The following is a 21,959-nucleotide window of genomic DNA, read 5'->3' as shown; positions in this document are numbered from 1 at the left end:
TGTTGAAATATTTGATCATTTCGATAAAATTAGGTATAAACAAAAACATGGCAATGAGATGATTTGCACTGCATGTAATAAACTAACTTTGAACCAACTGTTTTTAGATTTTTTGAACTGATTTCTTGTTGTCATTGACTCATTGCTTTGGATCATTATCTGCCTGTATTTGAAATGGTTGGTGTTGTGGTAAGTTTTTACTTAATATAAAATTTTTGTTAAAGAACGGATATGTGAAGAAAGATTATTTTTTATTCCAAAAAATTCTGTAGTCTTTGATATTTAAATGATTTGATTAAACATGCAAAATTAATCATGCGGATCAGAAAGAATGTATAATATTAGCTATCTTTCTGTAGTATTAATCCAAAAGAAACCATCAGGTTTCTTATTGGCTGAAATTAAATAAGTGTTATTTTACAGTTATATGCACTTAGCTTTATCAACTTTAAATCAATAGTATATTTTTGATTTCCCATATTCCTTATTGAAGATCTCAAGGCATCATTCACCATTTTTCACATTTTTCTTAAATTTAAATTTGGCAATGGCTGCTGATTGTTGTTACTTGTGGAAATGTGAAAGCTGAGAATTTTCTGTGATACTAAAATTGGCATTTTGTTATTTTATTTTAATGAATATATTGAATATTGAAATTGCATGCATTACTTCTAGAACATCACATAAGTTAAACATGTTATTTTATAGTTATTAGTAAATATAGAAGTGGCGATAGCTTGCATTTTCTTTAGAAATTACTTCAATTCAATAAGACTACCTATATCTCCTACTGTCAGCTTGTGTTAAAAAAAACTCATGCTAAAAATTAACATGTGCTAAAATGACTATGTTTATAACAGTTTTTAGTTGTTCAGGCAACTAAAAAGAACAGTTATGGATAAAACAGTAATTTTATTTTTTGAAGTCGTTTTAGTTATATTTTCACATCAATAATGTAAATTGTGCATCAACAATAAGGTAAATTGTGCATCAACAATAAGGTAAATTGTGCATCAACAATAAGGTAAGTTGTGCATCAACAATAAGGTAAATTGTGCATCAACAATAAGGTAAATTGTGCATCAACAATTGTGCATCAACAATAAGGTAAATTGTGCATCAACAATAAGGTAAATTGTGCATCAACAAAGTGAAATGAACTCAGTAACATAAATGACTATGATGATGTGCATTAATTAAGCCCTGCTCTAAATTTTTTTGACACAGATAAGTTTGCTTTACCCCAACAGATTAAATGGTACGTTTGGAGCTCCTGCTTGCGCTGTTGCTTGGGACTGCATAATCAATAATTTGTTTTTCTGAGCGTCATTTTCTCCAAAATTGTTAAACGCAATGTTTGAATTCACATTCCCATCGTCATTGCTCAAGTTTCTTATACTTCTTTCAACGCGATTCTGTATTTCGTTCAACTCTTTGCGTTGATTATTGACGTAGGTCAATGCTACATTAATGCTTGCCACAGCCTCTTTTGCTTTCGTCGTGTTTGTCACGTCAATCATATCAAGCCCAATGTTGCTGTTGGACGAGCGCGTGTCATTCAGTGTTATTTCTATGTATTCATTACTGTCAGCACCAACGGTAAAACGTTGTTTTCCATAACTACCATCGAGCAGATGTTGGCTGTTGTATGTTGTTGTTTCTGCAAGACGGTTGAGCTGCTCTTTCAAATTGATAACTTCTTTTTGAGGTGCATTGCGGTCATGGGAGTTTTCAGATTGTACAGATAAATCGTGCATACGTTCCAGAACATCATTAATCTCAGTTAGCGCACTTTCAGCGGTCTGTATCATCGACAGAAGGTCAGTCAAGTTACGCACTGCCACATTCAGGTCATGTCTTTCCGTGTTCGAAAGACCAGAGCTTCCCTCTACCACGTCATCTTGTTGATTGTTTAATCTAAAGCCCGAGGACAGACGATCCATTGCAGTTTGCAAACCAGAGTTTGTATTGCCACTGTTAAGGTTTCTTAGATCAGGGTTTATGTGTATCGATGGATCCATTGAGAGTCTTTCTGCAGCAGTTTCAACTTGCACGTAACTTACGAATTATGTGATAGATTGTCAGAGAATGGCTTATGACTACAAAGTTTCTTCTTTCCAATTTGACTATCGTATATGATATGCATGATTTCATAAAAGGCGTACTGGTTCATCCCATGTCCATATAAGGTATGCGTAATGCTATCAACGAACATTGAAATACCGCGTCTTCACTTCGATAAAATATTTGAAAATAGAGTAGAAATTTGGCGTTAAATTTTCCCAAAGATGATAAAATAACCAGCAAAGAAGCTACCAATATCAAAGAAAAGCCTTCTTTGTCTTTAACGTGATGTTTGTAAAATTTGGTTGTTAGATGTTGTCTTGTGTGGCTTTGGTTACCTTCGCTTTAAGCGTTGATAAACATTCCATGTTTTTTACAAAGTACCTTATTCTGTACGAGCTTTTTCAGCATTCTCATCTTTAATAAATTGGAGGGAAGAGTTCATTTTACCTATTTTAAGTTTGAAGCAGTTCAATTCAGAAGAGCCTGAATGATTATTGGTTGTAAGCAGGACTGCATGGACTTTATTTTGAATGTGGGGAGAGTAACAGTGTTTTGTATTGGACATGATGGAAGAGTTACGTCACAATAAAAATTGCTTTCATTCCTTGGAGCATTTTTGACATCCAACTGTCAAGAAAGAGATTATTTTTCTTCAAAGTTCTTAGTTATTAAATAAAAGGACATTGCATTTTATATTGGATTAGGTAGTAAATGCGCTTCTCAAGGCAATTTTCAGGTTATGACCACGACATGCTCTCTTTTCTAATTACTAAATTTCTTAATTTTAAGCAAATTTAAGCAGAACCTTCTTAAAAAGTGGAAATTATATAAATTCTTGAGACATATCTGTTTTGATGTTCAATCTCACTGTCCATAATATGGATTTTAAAATTCTCGTTTGAAACTGAATTAAAAAGTGAATTAAGGCAATGTTTAGCAGGTTTTCATGTTCTTTAAAGGCTCAAGTGAATATTTCATCCTGTTTACCAAGTCCATATTTATTTATTTACTGTCGACCTATACAAAAATAGTTTAAAATGACTTAAAGAAATGTAGTAATGAATGACATTTCATAGCGATATTGTATCTTCATAATTATAACCATTATTTGCAGGCAATAAAAATAAATAAATTTCACTTCCTTTACGTTAATTTCAAACAAAACTTCTACATATGCGTATGCGCAATTTCCCTGAAAATATAAAAAACGTTCTGTGGTTGTGTTTAAGGAGAATTATTTTCTTTAGATCGAGATGAAGCTTTTGTCTGAATATCCCGATTTTCAAGTTCATCGCTATGATGTTTTTTATTTCTTGTCCACCATTTTCGTTTTGGACTTGAGATTTTTTCCTCTAAACTCGAAAACGACGAAGAATTACAATTTTTATTTACGCTGCTGTTACTAGGGTGTACTTTTCCAGATTTAATTCTTCCTGAACTATCTTGGCTAATAGTTGAGCCTTCTCGTCGAAAATTAGACCGCTTCGTCGATCTCTCAGATTCTCCATCCACAAAATCATAGGTATTCTCGCTTTCTTCGTTTTCATACGTTTCACTAGTGCTTCCACTTGGATCAGATGCGTGTCTTTCGACTCCTTTTCTGGCTTTAACTCGTGCAGTAGAATTTTCCTCGAATGTGGGGCAAGTAGCAGCACGTTGTACTGGTATTTTTTCATTAGACGTTACATTTGTTGTTTCTTGGCCTGTGGCATTTTGATTTCTGAATGATTGGGTACGATTGCTCAAAGACTCAGTCGAATCGCACCATAAGAAAGAAGTACGAACTCCAAGATCAAGATGGCAGCAAGTTTCAATTTGTTGCCAACGATATTGAAGTTCTTCCAAGTCATTAGTCACTTCGGCCAACAAAGATCTACAATAAGTCATAGGAATCGTTTAGACACTATACTCACAACATGGTTCATCACGAGTTTACATCATCACAACATATATAAGCATATACATTAGTGTCTCTTAACATTTTTCTAACATTTCATTATTTTCCCAAGCAAAAACATAGTAGCCAACGATAATAGTTGCGTTTTACACTTATTTCCTATCTACGTATGGTAAATTTCATCCAATTACATAAAACAGAAATAAGAGTGTGTCTAAGTTACAATTGAATACTTAAATTCACGCACCGAGCTCCAAGTATTCTTTGATCAACATCATCAATATATTGATCATGAACCAGTCGAAGAGAGCCCAATAAAGTATTTCGCTTTCGTTTTAGTCGACTACACTGTAAATAAAACAGATCTTAACTTCTTAAGCGTTAAAGATGAACAAAAAGCTAAAGTTGGAAAAGCATCTTTATAGAAAACTAATTATTGTGAGTCTGCCTTACAACTTACAGCATCTTTTGCTTCCTCCATTTTTTTCATAGCTACGTTGCGTCGGTATTGAAAGTTTTTTACTTCTTTCTGGTAAGTTAACTTGAGCCATTTTTTCAGTGATAAAGATAATTCTGATGAAAGATATTCAACTTCTTTTTCAGAGTTGTTCAACGCCTCTCGCACCTGATACAAGAATACGCAAGCAAATACACGAGATTTGGATTGAAAAATGGAAACCTTGTGTTTGATAGATAAGAAGCATCACTTGATGTTGACATATTTCACCGTTGTTGCATTCATTTCTAATCACGCGTACAAATTTATGTCAACGATAACGTGATAAAAGGAAACTACATGCAACGACGTGGACTGATTCCTACATAGCCAACTAACTGATCAAAAATCTGTGCTTTGTGCTCCACCATAATGCCAATATTAACCATAGCCATCCCCTTCTAGGAGATGTTGGTGCTCTTACAGTTCTAACTCCATGTAACTATGGACTATATCTGTATTTTTGATCATTTACCATAATATGATTGCAGTATGGTACCAATTCAAACTTTCTCATGTGTACAAACTGTAATTAATTTAAACACAAACAAAAAAGCCTTCTTTGATAGAACTAAACCAAAGAAATTTTCCTTGTTCATTTTCTTTATATGATTTTAGTACAACTACAACATACCTGAATTAGTTCTTGTTCAGCAAGTTTTAGTCTGGTATGAATTTCATCAGAATGCCCTTCACGTGCTTCACGAAGACGTTGAGCTTCTCGCTAAAGGAAGTAGACAAAACATTAATAAAAGGAATTAACTTTTTTTTTATATTTTGTAAAATCTTGTTACCTTTGCAGCTTCAATCTCTTCTTTAAGATTGCTTTCAAGTTGAAATTTTTCGTGCTGTACAACTTGATGGTTCTCCTCGGCTTCCTGTAGTCTAGGAAAGCGAAAAGAACAAAAAAATTCAAGATAAAAGATCTTTAGTTTTTGGCTAATAAACTGCACATATAATTTGATTTTAAGAAAGTAAATGACCTGTTTTTAAGGTGGGCTAGATTTTTTTCTGCATCTTGCAAAATTTCCACATCTTTTATCATGGACTCCATTTGTTTCTGTACTTTACGTTTTTGAGTATTCGAGAACCAAAATCCCATCATAGCAACAAAAACAAGCAAACCCAAAATAAAGTCCTTGAAGTAGTTGTGTCCTTAAATTAAAATTTTTATTACTTTAAATTTTAATAAGGTAAACTTTATGTAGTAAAAGTATAATTCAAAAACAGGCTGACTTCTTAAATCTCCAAAAAGAACAACATCCATTGCTCTAAGAGAAATCTTTTTTCTTTCGATTGCATTTGGAATTTTGAGCTGAACAAATAGTTCATTGTCATTAGAAGCTAATCTAAACAAGATAGTAAACAGCATGTTGGAAAAAAAATATGTTTTAGAATCATAGCCACGTTAATTATTTTTGACCTTGGCAAGTAATGACCATTGATTTTGTTTTTTCTAAAGATTTCAGCATACTGAGGTAAATGAACAACATCAGTTAACCAGATTGCAACATCATCAGGAGTCCATTTTAAGACTAATAAAACAAATATAATAGTTATATAATTTGCTAATGGAACTATTCAAAAGCAATAATTACCATGGTTTTTCTGCCAAGCATTCCACAGATCATTTAGGCTAATAGAGCCATCACCAGAATGGAACTTTGAGTGGCGTTTTTGATCTTTGACATTTAACTCATGTTGAAGAAACTGCAACAAAATTTTCTCGACATTTGCAATTGAACTGCAACCTTAAAACAAAAGCTCATAAACACAAAAATAAAAACCTCCTTTGACTCAGTGTAATCCACATCACCATTCTTGTCATCATCCAAATTGTCATGTAATTTACGAATTGCATCATATTCCAGTTCTATAAGCTTTTTATCTATAATATAATTAAAATATTGAACACCCTCAGATTTCTAACATGAAAAACTGAGTCATTCTCTTAATAATTCATTGAAAGAATGAAGCATTGTATCCTACTGCATGTGAACCAACTTGTATTAATGAAAAACTTGGAAATAAAAGTTTGATGTAACTTCTGAAAATAATTCAAACATAACCATTAGCCATTTAAATGGGCAAAAGGAAAGCCTACGTAGCATCACCAGGAAACTGTTTTTGTAATGATGCATTTCTGCAAGAAATATTTTTGGATAATTTTCGAGCATAATTACAAAATTAATATTTCCATAATATCAATTATTACAGTTGCTAAAGACGTTCGTGTCAATTGTCGACTCCGAGACGCATCTTGACAATTATTATAATTCTCAAACTTTACGAAATATATATATATCGTTGTACAATATACATTGCCAGCAAAGCATCGGAATTAGCATCAAGTACTTTTGTCGTTTCAGCAACAATTGCTTCATATAGTCCACTACATTTCATTTTCAACACCTGGGTAGAACAAGGACGCTCACCTTCGTTTAACAATTTTTCATTTCCTAGTACGACGAATAATAATGACATCCATAAGCAAAGAATAGAAACGAGAAAAAAATCTCGCGATTTCATGATCAACAAAACAAAAGAGAAATACACGTTTCCATCAGTATTATACTATAGTGCTATTGCTGGAGAAACATAAATAACATAAGAGCTATCATATTTCATTGTCACATGCACTGATGCATAGCAATGAAAGCATCAACATAAAATGTAAAAAGGAAGTCGGAGACATACGAGCAATTCCGAAATTTTTAAGTACATCCATGTGGGATCTATGTAAAAAAAATAATAGCCTTTTTCAAGTATTTCCTAATTTTAAAGTAGCTGTATTATTTACAAAAAGCTAAGAGCTGTAAATGATATTAGTGATATTTGGTATACATTTTTACTTCCTTTGAATTAATTATTAGCTGTTGTCGAACCAGTTCATGAATTTTATTTTACCTTGACTTACGTCACTTCCTTCGTCCGCGACGAAGATGACACGTAAATTTTAATTTGTGAAATACACACAATAGATCGGAGATCAGTTGTTGATTTCTTTTTATTTTCTTTAGATCGGATTATGATGGGGCCTACTGAACCTTTAGGTTTGTATTTTTTTACATGAAAATTGTCAAATAACTTCACTGTCGCGAAAAATTAACAGTTGTGTTTACGCATTTTTAAAATTTAGTATTGGGAAATTTTACACTGTTCAAACGTTTCGATTATGGATATGAAATACCGATAACCAATTTTATATTGATAAATTATGTCATGATGATTACAGCTAAACAATCATTGTGCTAAAGATTTGGTCTTTTATTCCTTTGATTTATATGTATCTACTTGACTTACAAATCAGAATAACGTTTGAACAAGTATTTTGAACTTTTAGTGAACACAAGCAATGCCGAGATATTTTGTATGACTGAATGAAAACAAAGAGATCTCTCTTAGAGGATTTTTTTGTAGTCTCTTTGTACACTGTGTAATTTTATTTCAGTAGAAATAGCGTATAAAATTGTTTTTTAGCGTCCGGTATTATTGCCTACAATGGAGACTCAGAAAGAGGATGGAATGATCCTCCAACATTATCGTTTAGCTCAGCCGGCGGGGCTAAAAAGGGAAGGAAACTTGATCTGAGAAAGCGTGTTTCTCATCAAGAAGCTCTAACTGGCCAAAGAGTTGTTTCCCCAGTCAATCTGTCTAATGTAAACCTTCCTGGAAACTCAACCATAAATGGTGAGCAATTAAATTCGTTCATTCGTCAAATAGCATTTTGAATGCCAGATATAATTGTATCTTTTTATTGTTTGAGTCTTTTAGTTACTATTAATCAGAAACCCACATTAAGGGCCTGTATACATGGAGTAGGATAACTTTAGCAAAAGTGTATCACTAGAAAGCAAGTTACTGTATGTCAATATATTTTATATGTAGCATTTACATGTGCACTCAGGTTACCCTTTCAGTAGGGTTTTGTTTACATCACATCTCCTGAACATATTCACATATGTATAGCAACATCAACAGGGAAATAAATTGCTTGCAAAGCATATAATTTTACACAAAATGAACTACATGACTCTAAAGCCCATGATGGCAATGAAGGATTTGATTCTTCCAATGCCAATTCTTCATTAAAAACCCCCCCAGCTTATTGTGTATATAATGGCACTGAATTTGAAATCATTTTCAGAGGCCTTATACTTAATTATTGATGAACATAAATATGCCTCATAGAAGCCAAAATGTTTCAATTGCAGTCAATTCTACAGCATGTCAATGCTGCCATCTTTGATAATACAAACATTTGTAAATGGTAGAGTCACCCTACCAATGAAAATAGCCTTGCAAGGGTTACCCTACCTAATGTGAACGCTTGCTAATTTTGACTGGCTTGCTAGGGTAACCCTTCTGTAACCCTTCTGTAAACCTTAAATCTTGTAGCTCAATATTTGCTCATGTATGTTAACTAAGGATTAATGCTTATGCAAAAATTTCACATATCATTTAAACTTATTTATGGGTTTAAACACAGTTCTTTTGTGTAGATAAATGGTGAAGTGATTAGATTTGTTTGAAATATTTTTATATAGGTCATCAAACCAAATCACAAGGTACAACCAACATACATAGTGTACCACCCATACATGAACATGGTACTTCTACACAAACACTACCACCATTTTGTGATAAAGTTGATGGTTTCTCAGCTCAGCAGCCTCATTATCAGATGCCAGCAAGCAATCTTGTGGGAAATCCAAAAACATCTGCATTTCCTCCATCCCAGATTTTCACTCCTGTTCAACAACATCCTTATGTTACACACTCAGAAGCTAGAAAACTAAACAATGAACTTTCATTGGAACAATCTACATCAGCTTGTCCTAAACCCCAGGCTTCATCCAGTCTTGGTCAGCCATTGTTTTCTTTTCCCAGTAGTTTCAATATGACACCAATTTCAAGTGCCTTAGATGATAGCCTTGTTCGCTCAAACCCAATAATCAACCCTGAGACATCAGCCAGAAACTACACTACTGTATCTGGTCAAGCTTCTGAGTTGTATTCTTCATCACTAGTTCAACAAACCCAAATATTTACCCCTTTGCCATCCAGTGGAAATAGTATTACTACATCACCAATTTCTAACATTAATAAAAGAAGTCCAATACTTGAAAGAGCTTTTCGAAACAGTTCAAAAATCAACACACCTCCTCTTGTTGATAGTGGTAGAAATTCTCCAGTTTTATCTGTGGAACAAGATAGTTCACAAGTGATAGCAACAACGGAGATTCATAGTGCTTCTAGTTCACCTCGATGTCAGACACCGGATAATGCATGCCATTCTGAACCTACTAGCAGACATAGCAGTGATCAATTTGATAGTGTTGAGGCTTTGAAAGTTACTGTTGATGCCATCAAAGAAATCATATTAATGTCCAGTAGCATTTTAAAGGTAATCTATATTTTATTGACCTAATTATGATTTATCAAGCCTTTATTTTTCTTTTTTGATACTTTCTCAGACACGAGAAGTTGATGATGTGAAGAAGAAAGTTGGCATTATGAAACAATTGTGGGAAGAAGGCAAACTTTCTCTTCCTGTTCAAATGTCTATGAAACTTTTGATTAAGTGTAAGTGTCCTGTGCACTGGCTTAATAATAGATAATTGTTGCAACACATAGTTCACCTTTCTTACAAAGGTGCTAGCTGGTGTAATGCAAATGTATGAGTTTCCTTTATTTTATGTTCAGAGTAATTGGTGAAATAATTAATAAAAATCATTTATATTTTAGCATTGCTTGATGGTGACATAGAAACTGCCAATAAGCTTCATCTAAAACTAATGGTTGACTTTGTAGGAGAGGTTTGTGTTTAATGAAGTGAATATCTATTATTTTTATTTTAATTGTGTTACATTTTACATGTTTTGATTATAACTTCTTCTTTCAGGTAAAGCAATGGATGGTTGCTATAAAAAGATTAATTGCTGCTGTAAGCAAGTTAAACATGTCAGGCATGTAGCAAAACTAAATAGTGTATATAATATATACCGGTGATATATAAAATGATGGATGTATTTTAATATAATGTATATTGTCTGAAAGATGTGCCAAAGAAGCTACTAAATAAGAAACTGTTTCATGGCCAATTAAATTATCATGAAATGTTTTAGCTATATATATTTGGCACATATTCTTCAAAAGATTAACAAAAAGTATTCTTGAATATTCAGATATGAAACTTAAAATGGAAAGATTTTAGTTTGAAAATGCAGTTTATAACTTGGGTTACAATCCCAGCTCACAAATGAATGGAAAATATATTGTCTAAGTTGACAAATAATGATCCATATTCTTACACCACAACACTAATTATCTTGCAAATCAACTTTGTGACAACCTACAGTTGATGTAAAAAATATTTTTTTACTCTTTTTAAATGTATATTTTTACAACAAGGTGAAAATTGCAAATATTACATCAAATGGTTATCCATTGAATTTTACTCTTTAAAACTTTGTTGTTTCTTTAAGGCTGGTTCTCGTTCAATATTCCAATTGAGTCTTTTCAGTTGTATGGATTTCAGTACACAGAAATGACTCAAACAATTATTTGAGAACAAGCCTTTAAACACTCATTCATTTTGATATTTTATCCAGTTGCACAGCTTTCACAAACTGAGCCTCTGTGTAAACCATTATCTTCAGAAAATATATGCATAATCTTATCATCCAGTGTAGAACTACCAGATGGAAAATATATTTAGTTTCATTCATTAACAGTTGATCTGAATTACATAAGACTCACTCATTGTAATTTTAAACAATAACAAAATAAGAAAAGTGTGAACTGCTCTCTAAATCTTGCTGTGTCCAAAGACCTATTTCACTACTATACTAGCATAAAGATCTTCATATTTTACATGAATTTTTTCATTAGTATTTATCAGTTATTTGTTGGGGAATACAGTCAATAAAATTCAACCTCAAAAAATCTCAGAAGACCATCTTGCTCATGATTGGTATGACTTGATCAAATCTTGGACGTTTAGTTGGATCTGAGTTCCAGCAAATATTGATCAGTTTAGCCACATGAGGAGAAAATCCAGGAGGCATACTTGGACGCAAACCTTCAAGAGCGATCTGGAAAGCATTCAATACAATTATTTTCAGTAAGTGTAAATATGTTCGCTCATATTTTAGAAATAATCACTCTCTCATTAGAGAAAATTTTCTATTGCCTGAATTAATTGAAAACAACAAAACATAGCCACATACAATTAAAATGTGATTATGATAAGTTGTTAGCTTGGTAATTTACAAATAAAAAATATTTTTACCAAAATAAAATGTGTAGATACAAACCTTCATTCCAACTTCCATTGGTGGCATATCTACAAATGGAACCTCTCTTGTTGTCATTTCCCACAAGAGAATAGCAAAACTCCACATATCTGCCGAGCGTTGATCAACTTGTTCAGGATTTTTATTCAAAACTAAAACAAAACAACTTATAGACTTCTTTGTCCCCAATGAACATGTAAACATTTTAAAAGATTTATCATTAAACGCAAACCTTCAGGAGCCATCCATTGAGGTTGATAAATGCATTTTACATCTTGAAAAGAATATCTGTAATCAGCCATGGCAATACGTGCTGTTAAATCATCGTCAATCTATCAACAAAATTTATAATTTGTTAAAACATGTATAATTTTCAAATCAGTTCATATTTATTCATATTTTAGTTCAAAATTGTATTTTATTACCATTATATGAGAGCTTTTGATGTAAAGTTTGGGAACAAATGGGTCAAGTGAGTGAAGATATTGCATTCCTTTAGCAATGTCCATGGCAAATTTGAGTGCTTGTGCTGCATCAACCATTACACCTGTATAAAAAGAATTTTTTTTTGATAAGTCTTTCACATTGACACAGTGTATAGAGTTGGCATATCATGGAATAGTGTCATATAAATTTCATTAATTTTATGGTTCAAATTATGTTGTTTTCTAAATTTAATCCAGAACTTTGATGAAACCAGGGTGAAACAAAGCATACCAGAGCCTTCATGAAGGACATTGTAAAGTGATCCGTAAGGCATGTATTGACTTAATATGACCAACGAACCAGACTCGTTAACAGCTCCCAAAACAGGTAAAACATTTGGATGTGAGAAGATTCTGAAAAAAGTAACGACAAAATATTTTGAAATTTTCAACAAATTGTGTTTTGGGCAGTATATATATCCCACCTTAGTTTAGGATACTCTTCAGCAAAATCTCGAGATTTTCTTCTGTTGTATTTTGACACATGGATTTTTTTGCACACGACTGGTAAGTTACTCCAGATTCCTTTCCAAAGCTTAAATTATTTAATGAAATTCCATGGTGTCATGTAGGAGATAAGAATCGGCAAACAATATATGTATTAATAATAATAATTATGTATGCTTACATCAGAGCTACCCTTTGTTTCTAGCTTGTCTTTAAATGTAACTTCATCTGCCTCAATCCATGAGTTTCTTGACTGAATGTCACGCAAATCACGACCTAATATTACCAAGGGTTAAAACTAGTTTAAGAGTAAACTTAGTTGAAAAAAGTATGACTATGACTGAGAAATCATCATAAATGATTTATCACAATATCAGTGATTGTTAGTGGATCATGAATACTTACTTCTATGGAAGTGTTTGCTAGCTAAAGAAAAAATCAAGAATGTTAATTTAGAAAAAAATAAGAAACCACTAAAATTAGTAAAAAACAAAAACTGTAGCAGACTTATACATACGCTTATAAGGAATCCTTTTAAGATCCTGTCCACATTCTTTGGCTATTGCTGTAGTATAAATATTAATTTATATAAACAATTATTTTGGTTTATTTTGTACATAACCATGTCTAACCTTTGAATATATTTTGGTATTTGACTTTTGCCCTATCTATGGGAGTTTCTTCCAACTTGTTACATTGTGACACATTGGCACCTTTCTTAATTAATTCCTTCAATCAAAGTTATAAATTCATAACATATAAATGGATGAAAACATATAATGTATATTAAAACTTCACTCCATAAACTCACCCGACAGATCTCTTCATAACTCCAAAAACAAGCATAATGAAGAGGAGTATTTCCATGCTCATTTGCAATGTTTACATGTGCGTTCAAATTTAGCAACTTTACCAAAAACGAAACATATAAAATTTATACTTTCATGATTGGGTGATTTTTACATTACAAGATTATTACTTTGGGCGGGGAAAGGAACGTCATATCAAATACAGGATATATAAAAAAACAAGCAAACCTTGAGCACAATAGGTTTCTGGCCTTTGCTTACAGCACAGTGTAATGGAGTGTCGCCTCCGTTGTTGAGATTGTTGATTCTAGCGCCTCTGGCGACAAGAATATCAAATAAGGCAACCCAGCCTTCCCTTGAAGCCCAATGTAAAGGTGTAAAACCGTGATCATCGCTGAAATGTCAAAAATGGTCACGGACAAATTTCTTTATTATTTTTTAAAACTTTTGCGTTTGAATACATACAATCATACAAAGATATCTTTTTATAAAACGAACAAATCAAAAACTTAAATACAACGAGTTGTTTAGCACATGGGTAGTCTTTGTGCAGAGTGACAGATATTCGATTTCTTCAAAGCGAGAAATTACAAACCCTTGATTTAGATCATTTGTCGTTTCTTCAAGCCATAGCTTAACATAACGTATATTCCCCTCACGACAAGCAGAATAAATGTCTTCCATTATATCAGATGAAACAAAAACTTGCAACTATTTAACAATTTTCGAATTCAATTAACGTTCGTTAATTTATCCTTTTCACGCATTTCAAACGTTAAGTTACAACTTCTGTATTTACCTCCCAGCATTTAATGTTATGGGGGTCCGAGTGCCTGGAAAACTGGTAACCAGTTATAATTTGTTGTGTCATGGCAGTCATCGTCATGGCTTGTGGCCATTGGTTATGAAAGGACGTTGCGAGAACAATTTTCAACAGTGCTTTTTTCAATTGTTAGACAAAACATTGTTTGTAATAATTATATAAAAGATTATGAGGCTAATGAAGTAATTTATAGTATATTTCAGCAATACACAACATGCTTTCTTCCTTTCCATTCAAAATAAAATCTGTTCGTGTATTTCTTGGGTATGTGTTGATGTTTGGATACCTTTGGTGGTGGAGCTAACTTCTCTCGTATGTCTTCTATACTATCACCTCTTTCCTTCATTTCAAGAACTTGTAACATTCGTTTCTTTAAGTCAATTGCAGCTTTGGTAGATAATCTCTTTGCTGAACATCCCATAATATAGTTATCAAATCCTCCAGCTCTATCAATTGATCGCATAGCAGATGTCGTCATTTCATATTTCAATTTTTCTTCAAGAATTTCGCTGTAATATGTTTTTCTTTGCACATTTGGTTTCCAAACTTTTTTGTCTTTTTCTCAGAAAAAGTTGGTTTGTTTCCAAACATGAGACCTTTACCATCATAAATACCTTTATTTGCTCTAGGAGGAAGAGCTTTTGCACGTAAAATAATGCGATAATTTACCATAATTCTTCTAAGAAATGCAAAATTACCAAAAACAAATAATTCAAATAAGAGATTCTTCACAAGAGAGCTACATCACAAAGTATTACAATGATAAGAGTTTTGCGGGCTCGTTTTGCTGTGGAATGTTATTGACCAATGGTTGCTTGTATGATAAGACACGTGACATACTGGTCGTTGTGTGGTAAATTCAAACAATTTTTATTACGGGACGCTCAAATTTTTAAACTAGCAAAATTTTATCATAATTTTGTCGTATTTTGTTGGTAAGAGCCTTCTTTTAAGTATGGATATTGACAAGTAAGTGCCTACTACTCTTTTTTAAAATAATTACTACATTCTTTTGTTTCCAAACTAAAATAAATATGTTAGGCAAAATGGAACCTAGAAATTTCAACCGAGTTTGACGATTTTATACAACAAACATGTAATAGATGAATACTTCAGGCAAACAGCATTGTCAAAAGACGTTCTACATAGGAAAATGGACTATCCTAGATGACTGACACTGTTCACTCAGTGAGAAAGACTGTGGTTGCCTAGGATCCACACTTACTAATATATATAAACACATTCAATAAAAGAGAGTTTAGTAATCTGTTACCGACTGATTAACTAAGTCTGGCTCTTGTATGAATTTCACTGCTCATTTTTACTTAATTCTGTGTTTGTTTCTCTTGTAGAACAACAAACATGGACATCCAGGATCTCAATGGGACTAAAATAATTCAAGATGGTTTAGTTGTTATGGTAGCTGAATTCATGCAGACATTCGAGACAATTTGGGAGGAAATGGGAATAAGTGCATCAGTTCATAAAAATCGCCTCGATGTTATTTTACAATATGTGCGTAGTTTGTTTGTGGATATGATAAATGATGAAAAAGAATTTATGTTAGAACTAAAGTCAAGCATTGAAACATATGAAAGAGAATTATTGGATCTTGCCAATGAGCTTGGTGAAGTACCATATCAAGTAATGTATAAATTGGTTTTTTGTTCTTTAAAGCTCAAGTGTCTTTCAAATGATTTTTATATAACAACTGTCCTTTAGCCTCAAGGTGATTTGAAGCTTGTTGAGCTTGAAAAGACATTGAGAACAAAGTTGAATGATTGGAATACGGTATATACTCTATAGTTTGACATAATGATGTCCAATGCTTGACATTTTTTATATTGATTTTATTCTATAAAGGAAAAATATCAAAGACAGAAAGCACATAGAAATCTTAAAGAAACTGAGAAAATGCTGTGCAGCAGATTGGCTTTACCACCTCATGATGCTGGAGTAAAAGATGTGCCGACATTAAAACAACTTAACGAAATTGAAGAAAACATAAAGTATATGCAAAATCAAGTGGTATGTGTATAAATCTTTCTTCAAAGATGATTTGTAAACTAGTAAAAGTGTTGATCATCGTCAATGACGTTTTTCCATGGAGTCATACAAAGTAATAATATTCTTTACCAAGATTTTTTCTGAAATTACAAAATTACTTATGTTTGTATCATTTGGTTGTGTCATTTTGAATGCTTTAATTGTAACATGTGCAGTTTTGTACAATTTTGTCTATATTTTAGAATTTAGATATATTGTGTATATCCATAATTTCACTGTGTTAGTTTTGGCATCCTATCTCAATATGATGCAATGACTACTTTATAAACATTTTTATAAACTTGATCATTTTTATATCATAACAGATAAAGTGTCTTGAAGAATTCAAAACGTTACGTTTATCAATTTTTAACTTGTGGGAGGAACTTGAGAAAAATGCCGAAACTAAATTTGAAAAAGATATCGCACAAGAAGATTCTGAAGCATCATTTCTTTTGTCCAAAAATAATTTAAATGCAATGAAAGAACTCAAAGCAAAGGTATTGATCCTACTACTGTCAACTTTCCACAAAAACTTAAGTTTTTATGGGCATACTGGCTACAATCTTCATCTATTTACTCGACTTTCCAATGATTATACACCTATAATTATGCCTTACGTTCGTAAAGAATTAGAAAGAAATGTTGATTAACATCTCAAGAATAGATTGACTTACGTACTTGCTAAGATTGCCTGTCCTTATCATTTCGTAAGAAAATAATTTTCTTGATATTTCTCAGCTTGAAAAAGAGAAAAAAGAAAATTTTGGAAAAGCTAGTCGTCTCCGTGAACAGCTGAAGAGATTATGGGATAAACTTGAGATTGATGAAACAGAACAAGAAAGATTTAGTTTAACTTGTTCAGGTTTTCAACCCTCCATTATTTCAATGGTAGGTGATATCTACACACGAGAGATTTATAGTTTTACAGACATTTTAAAACGATTAATAAGATTGCACTCGGATTAGTGATATATAATGTGACAAAATTTCTTTCTTTGCACTCTGTCTTGATAACAGCAGACAAGTAACGATACACAACTTTAGAGAGAGAGTATTCATAATGGAGAAAATACATGTCCGTGAAAATTCTTTATGGTTTTGTTTTAACTAGTAACTGTACTTATGCACGATCACCGTTTTATTTTATCCCAGTGAAATTTCATACTTTGTTATAATTTAACTAGCTTAAAGAAGAAGTTGATAAACTGGAAGCACTTAAGGTTTTGCACATTAAAAAGTTTATTGAAGGATCGAGGTACGCTTCTATGTTTTTTTGAATTTATACATTTCGCCTTGTGAGTCAAGATCCATAATTTCGGTACGTTTTTATCAGAAAAGAGCTGGCTGAGATTTGGGATAAATGTTATTTTGGTGAATCTCAAAGACGTGAATTTACTCCTGCATTTGATGGTAAGAACAATTTTACTCATGGCGTACCATGCAATTGTTTCTTGTCATTGACATTCTTGTGGTCTCCACAATACAAGTGGAAATTGTCGTGATCCTGCCAAAAAATGCAATTTTAAAGCCGCACAGTTGTACGCATGCCTTTGATTGTATGCTTTTTGTATAAAATGTTATGTAGAAAATTACAGTGAAGATGCGCTGACTTTACACGAGCATCAGGTTGAAGTAATGAGGAATTATTACGAAGAAAATAGCGCAATTTTTAAACTCGTTGAAAAGAGGGAAAATTTATGGAAAAAATTTATCGAATTTGAGGTATTTTATCTTTTTAAAAGTTTTCGTAATTTATGCACGTTTTTTACGAAATGCACTTGCTGTAGCATTGATAGTAATGATAAAGTTTGACATTCATGTTCACATTTATTTTCTGCCAAATGTTTGGAGGTGTACTTTGGATTGCTTTTCATTTTGACTTTGAATGCTTATCCCTTCAATTTTTTATTAATTTGGTTATCTCTTGTAGAGTAAGGAAAACGATCCAAATAGGTTGTTTTTACATCGTGGAGGTGCTTTACTTAAAGAAATGAAATCACGAAATTGTGTGCAAAAAGGTTTACCAAAGGTAAATGATTTTAAATGTTTCCAAGCATGAGAAATTAAATGCGTTATGTAACCGATATCTTACGTGTTTAGATTGAAGAAGATTTGAAATGTGCCATCGAAACATGGGAAAGAGACAACGAGAATATTTTCTTAGTGAATGGGGAAAGATATTTAGAACTTATTGAAACACAGCGTTTTGAACATGAAGAGGAGAAAAAGAGAATTGTCGCTGAAAGGGTAATGATCAAAAAATTTCATTTTCTTTCTCAGATTATTTGAAGGTTATTAATATAATATAACGGAAGTGTATTTTACAACATTCAAGCAAAAAGCTAAAAAGGAAGCACTAAACAAAGAAATGATTTACGGTTGTACGCCAAACAAAAAGTAAGTGGGTTTGTATATTATTTAAAAATTATAGATAATCAATCTTCAACATTGGATAATACATATATTTACTAATCATAGTATGAGTTGACTATTTGCATACAGAAATTAATATCTTCGTACTACATACAGAAATTAATATCTTCGTGCTACATACCTTCGGATTTCAAATGACAATTATCATTTACTTAGATCTGTTATGAAGACTCCATTAAGCAAACGGCTCCGTTCTGCAAGCAAGGTACGTGTTAACCTACTTTGATTTCATTTTAGTTGCTGGAGAAGAAGTAATGGAGCTAAATAAAGTTTACTTACATGTCTTTAATTATCATGCATCTAGATGAACTCTACTAACAACTCTACAGCCGCTACGCCGTCCAGATTATTTGGGTCCAGTGTCGTTACCAGATCACCATTGACCCCACGTAAGAACCTTATGTCAGCGTTGAACGTAAAACCGGCTAAAGTTGCTAAAGGAAAAGTGACTAAGGTAACTTTATATAAAGTAAATGGTTTCACCCCGGGAGTATCGTTACATGTTTGTAAATGTAGATCGTCCAGGTTGGTATTGTCCTGAGAAGGACTGTTTTTGTTACTGTTGACTGACGTTTCGACAACCTTAGCGGTAGCCATCTTCAGAGTCAAAAAAGGACAAAAAAATGTAGCGAATGAAATGCTTAAGTCTCCACTGCGCATGCTCAGATGATTTCTTTGATAATTGCGGCTAAGTGAGCGAATTGACCCAAATATAGTGCTAGTACATATAGTTAGTCGTTGCCATGACTATGAACAATTAGTCTAGTCGACTGCACATGCTCGTGCGCATGCGCATATGATTTCTCAATTAAATTGTTACTAAGCATGCTATTTACTACAAAATCGGTGCTGGTAGATGCAGTTTGTCGTTGCCATGACCATGAACTTGTGCAGCTGGTCAAGTCGACTGCGCATGCGCAGATAATTCATCTGAAAATTTGCGACTGAGCGAGCTAATTACTCCATATAATCGGTACTCGCCCATACAGATGGTCATTGTCATAAGCATGAACTTTGAGAGTTGGTGAAGTTGACTACACATGCTCAGATTAATTCTCAATTAATTTGTGACGGAGCGAGCTCTGAAATTGATGCTTGTATATGCGTTTAGCAAATTTTCTATCATATATGTTTTTGGCATGTTGTTTGTCTTTTTAAGCTTGTTTTGACAAATGCATATCAAACTCATCAAGACTTTGTTACACCACTCGTAGTATCCGTGACAATGTTAGAGATATTTTTATTTTTCTCCATAATTTTGTATCTGCATATATATTTCATGTCATATCCAAGCTTTCCTTTCATTTGGCGGAAATGGTTTTTATTCACTCTTACACCTTCTTCCTTCTTAATTAGTCGTACTAGGTTTCTAAAATAACGTTTACAAATGCCTTAAGAGCATCTTCTTTCGATTTTATTGCCACTATTCTGCAAAAAAAGTACTATGTCCGACCATTTGATTGTCCGAATTTTGTAATTTGATCTCGTATTTTTGACACGTGTGTTTACGGTCGGAAAGGTGGATTGTGAAACGTATTTAGTGCAAGTAAAATTCATTCACCAGTGTACTATATCTCGTTTTAGTCAAAGAATAACTTTTTAGAGAAAAATATCTTAAAACAATAATTTCGTATCTAGAGTCAGAAACGACGATCTTCTCGGCTTTCTAAGAAATTTGCAAAGAAAATCGTAAAGCAAAACTTAAACTCAACCTCAACTGGGTCCTCACGTGACACGTCGATAATCGGTAGCAAGGAGTCTTTATCTTCTTGTATGTCTTATTCTCAATTTACAGTGAGTATTTTCTGTGGTTCAAGCTGCTGCACTAGTTTTTCTTCTCACGTGATACTTATGTTTAACCAGTTGTACAGGTTTTTCTTCTCACGCGATACTTATGTTTAACCAGTTGTACTTGTTTTTCTTTTCACGTGATACTTAGGTTCAACCAGTTGTACTTGTTTTTCTTTTCACGTGATACTTAGGTTCAACCAGTTGCACTGGTTTTTTTCTTCGTGATACTTAGGTTTAACCTGTTGTACTGGTTTCTTTCTTCGTGATACTTATGTTTAACCAGTTGTACAGGTTTTTCTTCTCACGGTGCACAATTGTTGCTGTACTGCATGGTTTATCTTCTTTTGAAATTAAAAAAATAAACTATATCTATTTGAATCACCGATATGTTTTCTATACATATTTATATTTTTAGAGTGGTCTGCAGACGAAACAAAAAGAAGATGTGTTGAATAGTACACGCTCTCAAGTAGTCACTTTAGTGTAAACAACATAACTTGATTTTTGTTGACAATATAAGTCATTTTGTCACATTCCTATCATGACATTGATGAGCATCACAAGTATGGAGAATTGAAACGGTAGAATTTAAAACTGTTTTTATATCTTATATTCTTAGCCTCATCACATTTGTATATACACTATGTACAGAAATATCACATTTTAAATATTACAAACCACTTAAGCACGGCGATAATTAAAAGTAGGAACTATCCTACTGATTTTAAAACAAACTTCATATTTGCAAGATGATCTGATAGTATAGCGAAATCCATTATCCAGATAGTGTTAAACGTTTTGTGGAATCGTTTTCAGTTTCTCATATTGTAATGATGCTACAGGAGATGTTAATAGATGCTACAGCCCAAAGGAGATGTTAATAAATGCCATAGCAGATGTTAATAGATGCCATAGCAGATGTTAATAAATGCCATAGCAGATACTTATCATGTGATGCTATATTCAGTTTTTAACAATGTGATTACGAATTTAAAATATGGCAAAAAGTTCGAGACGTGAGTTTTTGTTATTTTTATAATCTTGGATGCTACATCACAGCATATTATGTAAAAATGCAAAAAAAATGGTTGATATGGAGCGACGCTCTTCTCTAAAATTGTCAGGCAAACCAATGAAGTTGGTTTTCCCTTGAACTGACACATATTGACTTGTTTTGCGTTGTCTAAACTCCCGTAAGGATAGCGCAGAGTAATTGCAAAAAATAGAAAATAATCTTTGTTATGTTTCTTGTCCTTTGTGCGGTTATGATACGTATGCATGCGCAGTTAACATGCCCGAAAGTATGAGAGGTACGTGGTTTAACATCACTGAAAAGGGGAACGATATATTTAGGTTATTAATTA

The 21,959-nt window shown here is 32.8% G+C and overlaps 5 protein-coding genes and 2 long non-coding RNA genes across 9 annotated transcripts; 3 read left to right on the top strand and 4 right to left on the bottom strand.

The window, feature by feature from the left end:
- Positions 1 to 1,238: 1,238 nt before the first annotated feature.
- On the bottom strand, positions 1,239 to 2,021 carry LOC124445225 (flagellin-like). The gene has a single exon (XM_046995932.1). It carries the CDS (start codon positions 2,019 to 2,021, stop codon positions 1,239 to 1,241), a length of 783 nt encoding a protein of 260 aa, XP_046851888.1.
- Positions 2,022 to 3,049: 1,028 nt separating this feature from the next.
- LOC124446434 (stromal interaction molecule 1-like) lies at positions 3,050 to 7,148 on the bottom strand. The gene is made up of 11 exons (XM_046997285.1): positions 6,896 to 7,148; positions 6,248 to 6,348; positions 6,059 to 6,170; positions 5,884 to 5,995; positions 5,697 to 5,809; positions 5,444 to 5,615; positions 5,255 to 5,345; positions 5,095 to 5,184; positions 4,425 to 4,589; positions 4,212 to 4,312; positions 3,050 to 3,940 (listed from the first exon to the last, which is right to left on the bottom strand). Exons 1-11 carry the CDS (start codon positions 6,987 to 6,989, stop codon positions 3,292 to 3,294), a joined length of 1,800 nt encoding a protein of 599 aa, XP_046853241.1. The 5' UTR covers positions 6,990 to 7,148; the 3' UTR covers positions 3,050 to 3,291.
- Positions 4,269 to 5,233, top strand: LOC124446439. The gene is made up of 2 exons (XR_006948428.1): positions 4,269 to 4,496; positions 4,568 to 5,233. It is a non-coding gene; the product is annotated as an uncharacterized LOC124446439 (long non-coding RNA).
- Positions 7,149 to 7,386: 238 nt separating the features above from the next.
- LOC124446435 lies at positions 7,387 to 13,346 on the top strand. The gene is made up of 7 exons (XM_046997286.1): positions 7,387 to 7,513; positions 7,941 to 8,150; positions 9,008 to 9,867; positions 9,938 to 10,046; positions 10,209 to 10,279; positions 10,366 to 11,586; positions 12,442 to 13,346. Exons 1-6 carry the CDS (start codon positions 7,489 to 7,491, stop codon positions 10,435 to 10,437), a joined length of 1,347 nt encoding a protein of 448 aa, XP_046853242.1. The 5' UTR covers positions 7,387 to 7,488; the 3' UTR covers positions 10,438 to 11,586; positions 12,442 to 13,346.
- On the bottom strand, positions 11,140 to 14,513 carry LOC124446436 (integrin-linked protein kinase-like). The gene is made up of 13 exons (XM_046997287.1): positions 14,095 to 14,513; positions 13,728 to 13,893; positions 13,502 to 13,597; positions 13,323 to 13,419; positions 13,208 to 13,255; positions 13,096 to 13,116; positions 12,872 to 12,966; positions 12,669 to 12,778; positions 12,476 to 12,597; positions 12,184 to 12,305; positions 11,991 to 12,090; positions 11,780 to 11,910; positions 11,140 to 11,557 (listed from the first exon to the last, which is right to left on the bottom strand). Exons 1-13 carry the CDS (start codon positions 14,181 to 14,183, stop codon positions 11,411 to 11,413), a joined length of 1,344 nt encoding a protein of 447 aa, XP_046853243.1. The 5' UTR covers positions 14,184 to 14,513; the 3' UTR covers positions 11,140 to 11,410.
- A 665-nt stretch (positions 14,514 to 15,178) lies between these two features.
- On the top strand, positions 15,179 to 21,542 carry LOC124446433 (protein regulator of cytokinesis 1-like). Of its 3 annotated transcripts, none has more exons than XM_046997282.1 (16): positions 15,179 to 15,291; positions 15,675 to 15,966; positions 16,045 to 16,113; positions 16,186 to 16,350; positions 16,695 to 16,868; positions 17,110 to 17,259; positions 17,556 to 17,626; positions 17,705 to 17,781; positions 17,957 to 18,093; positions 18,302 to 18,400; positions 18,472 to 18,618; positions 18,707 to 18,768; positions 18,961 to 19,009; positions 19,109 to 19,258; positions 20,443 to 20,598; positions 21,011 to 21,542. In XM_046997282.1, the coding sequence occupies exons 1-16, from the start codon at positions 15,278 to 15,280 to the stop codon at positions 21,080 to 21,082; spliced, it is 1,884 nt and encodes a 627-aa protein (XP_046853238.1). In that variant the 5' UTR covers positions 15,179 to 15,277; the 3' UTR covers positions 21,083 to 21,542. The 3 variants fall into 3 exon arrangements, with proteins under 3 accessions (XP_046853238.1, XP_046853239.1, XP_046853240.1); XM_046997283.1 differs by having other exon boundaries at positions 20,443 to 20,575; positions 21,011 to 21,042; XM_046997284.1 differs by lacking the exon at positions 20,443 to 20,598.
- Positions 15,394 to 19,141, bottom strand: LOC124446440. The gene is made up of 4 exons (XR_006948429.1): positions 19,084 to 19,141; positions 18,926 to 18,998; positions 17,050 to 17,109; positions 15,394 to 15,709 (listed from the first exon to the last, which is right to left on the bottom strand). It is a non-coding gene; the product is annotated as an uncharacterized LOC124446440 (long non-coding RNA).
- Positions 21,543 to 21,959: the final 417 nt, after the last annotated feature.

Source organism: Xenia sp. Carnegie-2017, unplaced genomic scaffold (assembly GCF_021976095.1).
Source record: "Xenia sp. Carnegie-2017 unplaced genomic scaffold, XeniaSp_v1 HiC_scaffold_22, whole genome shotgun sequence".
Classification (NCBI taxonomy): Eukaryota; Metazoa; Cnidaria; class Anthozoa; order Malacalcyonacea; family Xeniidae; genus Xenia; species Xenia sp. Carnegie-2017.
Note: the sequence above shows the minus strand (reverse complement) of the source record. Positions and strands in the feature narration are given on the sequence as shown.